This window comes from Rhinopithecus bieti, unplaced genomic scaffold (assembly GCF_001698545.2).
Source record: "Rhinopithecus bieti isolate Rb0 unplaced genomic scaffold, ASM169854v2 scaffold_8035, whole genome shotgun sequence".
NCBI lineage: Eukaryota > Metazoa > Chordata > Mammalia > Primates > Cercopithecidae > Rhinopithecus > Rhinopithecus bieti.
The window spans coordinates 1,257,244-1,264,720 of NW_016806092.1; the positions used below are offsets into that span (position 1 = coordinate 1,257,244).

The window sequence follows — 7,477 nt, forward strand, 5'->3', positions numbered from 1 at the left end:
ATTATAGTTCTAATTCTATTGAAGACTTTCAATGGGTATTAAATGATTTTTGTGATGACATACAATACATGTGATATGAGCCAAAAATCCTAACAAGCCCATTTCCCAATAATGAAAATATGAAGTCATCTGTTGTACATTTAATAAGTTAGAAGAGCAAGGGAATAATCTAATTTGCATTGGCTAATGTTATCAGGTTTCTACAGACCTTATTCTCCAATGCAAAGAATGATGTCTACTGGAAAATAATGATTTGTAACAGCCTAAAGCAACCATTGAGAATAGTAATGTTCAGATTTTCAGCTTTCCATCTTTATTTTTTTCTTAATGTTTTGCTACATTATCAGGGAGTACATTTTTGGAAACAGAGGGTCCATGACAGTGTAGCATACAACCAAGAGGAGTCAGAAGATGTGAGATAATGTTCCAAATAGATTTAACAGCAGAGTTCATCCTCTCTTGTTTTCTCATCTATAATTACTAATACTCAGGGAATGTGAGATTGAAATTATGAATGATCTACATAGTATGCATTTAAGGTAATTTACAACAAAATATGATACTGTTTTTACTGAAATATAATGATCCCAAAATGTGGTTTATGTACAGAAAATGCTTTATACTCAGGATCTTAAGCTTACTGGAAAGAAGCAAACATTTTCTGTGTTTACATTAGTCTGTTACCTGGGCATGTGTCTTGTACCCTTAATATTGGTATCTATTTTCATGATTGATATGCTTATGTCAAATATACTCTTCTCTTTTTAAAATTATACTGTACTTTTTGAGACAGCATGTCACTCTGTTGCTCAGGTTGGAGTGCAGTGGTGCATGGCTCACTGTAGCCTTAACATCCCATGCTCAAGCAATCCTCCTAACTCAGTCTCCCAAGTAGCTGGGACTAGAGGCATGCACCACCAGGCCCAGCTAATTTTTTTTTAAATTTTGTTTTTTGTAAAGATGGGTCTCACTATGTTCCATAGATTTGTCTCAACTCCTGGGCTCAAGCAGTCCTCCTACCTAGGCATCCCAAAGTGCTGAGATTATAGACATGAGCCACTGTGCCCACTCTAGATATGCTGCTTTCATCATTGATATGCTTATATTACATATACCAACATTTTCCTAGTTTAAATTTCTTTTTGAAAAGAACAAGAATTCTGAGCCTAATACATGAATTAATTTTAATACAAAGAACAGGCCATTTATGTTTGAGTAATCGAGAAAACAGTTCATTCTAGATAAAACAGTCCTTCAGAAAAGAAAATTAGTCACAGTCTTCTAAAGTATGAATGTAAATTGTTTGCTAGGCCTAAACAGAATAAAAGATAAGTGAGCCTGAACATCTTAAAGCCTGGAAATGAGTAAGGCCTATGGTAAATTGCAGATCAAACTCTCAGTCTTCAAAGTGGTGAAAAAGGTGATAGGTCCCAAACATCAAAATCTGCCAGCACTCATTTAGAAAAAATAAACAAATACTTAGCTGAAACAGGCTCTCAGACTTTCAACTAGGAAATGTAATTATAATAAGCTTTTTCCGCCTGATTGTGATGGCAGAAGTTTTTTTTTTTTTTATAGTGCAGAAATTCAAAAAAAATTGAAAGACTAAAGAAATTTAAAGATATTAGAGTTTTAAAGAATATTCTTTCATATTTATTTAGTATGCCTGGAAACAGTTCACAGAATACAGATGCACATTTAGCACTGATGCCTTTATTTAATTGTAACACTTTATATTTCCACTAAGCATAGAAAACAGAAATACCATTAAAAATCAGTGACTCTTTTTATTCTGACTGTAGTTATGTGAATATATATTTTCCCAGATTTCTATTTCAAATCCCCTTTTTATTCCACTTTAATTTCTACTTTTGTTAACTGTAGGTAAGTTATATTAAAACTTACCTACCATGTTTATTTGGAAAATATCAGCAGTGCCTAAGATCACACAAATATTAAAGGTTAGTAAGGCCACTTTCTTCCTTACAACTCTATGTTAATTTCACATTGCTCACAGGGAAGAAACCAGAATTCTTAGCTTAGACCTTAAGGTCTACATGTGTTGTCCCTGTCTGTCTCTCCAGTCTCCTGTCACACCAAGGTCCTCTTCCTTCTCTGAGTCCTTACGGGTGCTTACACTGACCATGCCCCCACTGCCACCCACCAGCCTCCGCCACACACACCCACATCTGGAATTTCCAATTGTGTATTGATCAGCTTTCTCTTGGCTTTGATGGATGAATGCCTAGATATCACGTAGTTCTCAGTTCAAATATCATTTATTTAATGAAGTGATCCCAGAAGTGATACCTCTTATGACTAGTGACTATTTTAGTGATGTTTACCATGTTTGTATCCATATCGTTTAGCTCTAGTCACATTTATAATTTTATGTTCACTTGTCTTTCCTATGCCATTAGGCCTTAAGCTTGATGAGAAAAAAAAAATGCTATTCTTGTTTAACACCATATTTGTAATTATCAGCATAGTATGTGATCCATTAATATTTGCTAGTTTAATAATGAAATGCTAAATTTGTATAACGTTCTATTTTAAAAATTCTGCATGAGTTAATAATTCTATCACAGGCACCATCTACTTGTGACTTCAGGAATGTTGTATTTATTTCTCTTGAGACGGTTTTATCCCTATAGCTATGTACTTCCTAGAATTTTTTAAAGGCCATGCAGCCCTCTTTGTCCAGTTTGGCCACGCATGTTGAATATATTATATGAGTAACACACGTGCAGACACACATGGGTGTTTTCAGTCCCTGTGCTCTACTTAGAGTTGGCTAAATCATTTTTGTTGGAGCTGGAAAATAAATTCAAGAAGCGTTTGTTTTGTTTTTGTTTTTGTTTTTTTTCTTAGTACTTTATCATGTCTTCCATTGTAATTTGCCTAGCCAAGTGATACATTTTTAGAGGAATGAAAGGCAAATTATATATTGGCCAGTTGTTGAACTGCATAGTTATCAGTATATACTAAGAAGAAAATGGGCATAAAATGTTTTATTCTTTGTATAAGAAAATGAAGTATAAGGAGGACATGCTGTAAGAGCTTTTGTGTGTGTAGTTGTTTGCCACAGCAATGGGAGAGTCCTAGTGTTAATTATTATTTTGTATTTTAGGAAATAGTTGCAGTGAATTATAGCAGGAAGTGAACAGGAGAAACAGACAGACCTGAGTTCAAAGCTTGGGTCAACTAATTACTGACAATGCAGTATTGGAAAGTGTATTTTTTCCTCTATCTTTATTTTCTCATCATATTAAATTAGAAGTGTAATATCCACCTTGGAGACTATAATTATGGTTAAAATAATTTATGTAAAGTAACTATAATAATGATTAGCACATACAGTTTTTCAAAATATGGCATTTGTTACTTCACTGTTACTGTGAAGATGAAGAATGATATCAACATTTTAAGAGCTGATTAAAAATGGGATCTCTGGTTATAAAATAGGATGTTACTGTGTGCAAAGTGCACAGGAGGATCAAATTTACAATATTGACTTCACTGGCTTCATGATCCAACTTCTAAGCTTCTGAGTCAGTACACTGTTAATTGTGCCAAATGGCTTATTTACTGAAAGTATTTAACTCCCAGTCATTGGCTTTCTCTCTTCATATGTGTTTGATTAATATCTTTCTACCTCTCTTCTTGAAAATCAGTCTAACCTTTCCTTTAAGTCATCCCAACTCAATAAAAGAGAATCGCTGTAAATATAGCTATAAACTTAGATATAACTATAGCTCTAATGTATAACATACCTCAGAGAGTACCATTAAACTCAAACAAGAATTTGCACATACTAGCTCTACTTTGTTATATCTACTCCTCTTTTTTAATATTCTGAAGTTCAACATCTGCTCCCAACACTTTGCTGAATTCATTTGCTTGGAGATTAACAGTTATCTCCTGACTGGAACACTCAGAAGACTCTCTTTGGTCACCTTTCTCTTTGCTGCCTCATGTTTGACATACAGCTTTTGACAGTTCACCAGCAATTCTTCTTGAGATATTCTCATCCATAGGGTCCCACTTCCCAAAACAGACCAGATGTCCTCCTTCCCCTCCTCCTCCTCCTCCTCCTTCTTCTTCTTCTTCTTCTTTCTTCTTCTTTCTTCTTTTTTTTTTTTTTTTTTTTGAGACAGAGTCTCACTCTGTCACCCAGGCTGGAGTACAGTGGCACAATCTCAGCTCACTGCAACTTCTGCCTCCCAGGTTCAAGTGGTTCTTCTGCCTCAGCCTCCTGAGTTGCTGGGATTACAGGCGTGTGCCACCACACCCAGCTAATTATTTGTATTTTTAGTAGAGACGGGGTTTCACCGTGTTAGCCAGGATCTCCTGACCTTGTGATCTGTCTGCCTCGGCCTCCCAAAGTGCTGGGATTACAGGCATGAACCACTGCGCCTGGTCCCATTCCTCTATCTTTTTTCCCGATTTATTTTATCTCTTTGTTAAAACTATGACTGTCACCAAAGTTGAGTGCTTGATTTCTGTTCTTGATTTTCTCCACTTATTTCCATGCCTTAACTTGGTGATTCTGCAAGGATATCTCGCAAAGCTACGTCAATAGCATGGCCTTTCTCTAGATTCCAGATGTTACAGAGTTCTTACTGGATGTTTTCACTAGTGTGTTGTACCATTTTGTTAGATACAAATTGCAAAACCAAATTTATTCAGTTATTACCAAAACTAGATGATTTCTCTCTTGATTTCCATGTTCCTGTAAATGATGCCCCATTCTCACATAGCTAATAATAAAGCATTGTGTTCAATATTTATTATGCCCACTTTCTTTTGGTTACTAAGTTCAGAAATTTTTTTCTACAGAGTATCTTCTGGATTTTCTCCCTTAGCCTCCACTACTCCTGGATTTTACCATTAGTGCCCTGACACTGTCGCCCACAACTATATCCCTGTTCATCTTGGATATCACTGTTAGACAAAGCCTCTTGAAGCCAGGATCCAATTACCGAGATCCTTGCTATAGTATGTTCGATAGTTTCAAATCGATAAATTCATTCTCCTGGGCATGCATTTAAACTCTATTTAATAAAGCCACTGTCTTACATCTTCTCATTCCATCAGAATTATTTCATTCAAGTACCAGTAACCACACCACATATCCCTTACTCTTCCTTATACACAGTGAACTCATCCTTTTTCTGTATGTATCTGAAGCCTACCCATTCTCCAAAGGCAGTTCATCTATTTACTTTTTTGTGAAGCTTTCCTTTATAAGTTGTTCTCTCTTCTGAATCATAGTGATTCTGTCTGATGACAGTGTTTCCCAAGTATGAGTAATGTTTAACAGGGAAAAAAAAATCCTACCTCTGTGAATAAAAATAGCAATGAAGCCTTGAAGGTAGTAGCTTAAACAACTCTGGTTTATAATCTTCAGCAGAGAATTAACCATATCATTTTGCATATTACCTTTTTAACATGATATTTGCCATTGTATTCAACTCATTTATATAAGGTAGTTATGCCTGTCTTTCCAGTTCAATTATAAGTTCACTGAAGGCAGAAGTCACATACCTGACTTCTATGTGCAAATAGCCATTATGCATCTGTTTCCATTTTAATTGCTGCGTATTTTGTTCATGTGAAAAAATGACAGTGCTTTTATGTTTAATGTTACTGAGAATGGCTTAGTGTTGCTGAAATGTGCAATTCAATAGCTAAACAAACTGCGTTCTTGAATGGAAATTTCGATTCTAAAAGCACATGGCACTAATTCCAGCCACTGCCACCAGGTGGGGTATATGCTATCTTTTGGTATATGCCAAGTATCTAAATATACATCTCAGGAAGATGAATAATTAATAAATAGGAGACAACTCTGGAATTAGCTCTTGTGCCTTTTTTAAAGCTTAGAAGGTAGACTTTTATAAGATACATGGATCTGCACAGAACTACTAAGAACAATATTTTAATATAATTGGAAAATAACTATTTAAGCAAAAGTAGGCATCTGTTCTCACTATTCTGCACTAAGTGAAACTTGAGTCTGTATTTTTCTACACGTTTTCTCTTATCTCACTTTACCTTATCAGTTTATTTCTCTTCAAGCATTATATCCCTAACATCTGCTGAAAAATGTGTCCTGAGAAGCACCTAATTTTGCCTTGGGTCTAGCTGTCTGACATCTTCAGAGATGACCCTAGACTGCTTGGTGTGACCTAACACTTTCTGTTGCCTTTGTTAATATCCTCCAGAAAATGCTTGATCTCTCTTGTCCTATACTTCAGTACTCCAGGGATTTAGTCCAGGCCTGCTATATTTTCTTCAGCTATATATTCTTTTTCCCCACACTTTCTAACCTAAAGAAGTTCCCACAACAAAATCTGAGGTTTTCTGTTCTATTTCACGATCCACTGTGTTTCTAACCAGGCTGTTCCACTGGGTTTTTTCTCTCCTCTCAATTCATAAGGTATCAATGAGCTTTTTTTGTTGTTTTACATAAAATAAAAGTGCCTGTTTGTCCTCCATAGTGCTGTAGGCTCAACATCTTTCTAAGAAACTTCACTGGAAATCATGGCAGCTTTTATATATAAAAATTTTTCTTTACGTAAGTACTGAAATATCATAGCAATAACCAAAACCAAAAGGAAAACAAAAGGCAAGTCAATCAAGAAAAGAGATTTTGAAGGAACTCAAGATTTATTTCATGTTTTATTGACCCTTACAGGTTATGTAGAAGTGCTGGTGATACCTGCTGGAGCAAGAAGAATCAAAGTTGTGGAGGAAAAGCCGGCACATAGCTATTTAGGTAACCTGTGTTACAGACACAGAGAAGATCCAAGTACGAGCCCAACTCCCTGCCCCGAGAGTTCTATGATGAGGAGGAAGTCAATCTGTTTCTAGTTTTATGTTTGAACTTCCCAGGAACTATCTTTTGTCATATTAAGTAGGAATATTTTTCCTTCTCTCCCAAGGACTTCCCAGGAGCAAAAGCAACCTGGTTGTCTGTATGTTTTGAGGGGTAAAATTGCATCCACATGTTAGTCCAGGATAAAACAAAACAAAACAAAACAAAAACCTCATTGAATGATTTGGGTATGATTTATATTCATATATATTTCATAACTATATTTATTTCACATATACACATACATTCACACACACATATACATATTAGTTGCATTTCTAAATGAATTTATGTGTATATATATATAATGATCATTTCATCAGGAAATATTGTGGCATTTTTGAAGTAATGTTCTACATACTAAAGGACTTGATTTTTTTAATGGAAAAGGGTTCTCTCCCTTGCCTCATTTTAGGAAAACTCACCTATGAAGAAAATATTTTTAAATTTTTAACTATTATGAAAAGTACTGTATCAGTTATTTTAATCATTTAATTAGGTCATTTCATGATTTTTAAATATATGAAAAAATACTAAGTTGTCAAAATATACATGCTCATATGTTAAAAAAAAAAAAACTTTCAATCTAAATCTTGT

At 34.9% G+C, this 7,477-nt stretch overlaps 1 protein-coding gene across 1 annotated transcript in view; it reads left to right on the forward strand.

Moving 5' to 3' along the window:
• The window catches only part of ADAMTS19 (ADAM metallopeptidase with thrombospondin type 1 motif 19), a 271,163-nt gene that overhangs the window by 185,689 nt on the left and 77,997 nt on the right, over window positions 1-7,477 (forward strand). The window contains 1 exon segment of the mRNA XM_017874729.1: window positions 6,701-6,781. Within this exon segment, the coding sequence (XP_017730218.1) occupies window positions 6,701-6,781 (81 nt within the window).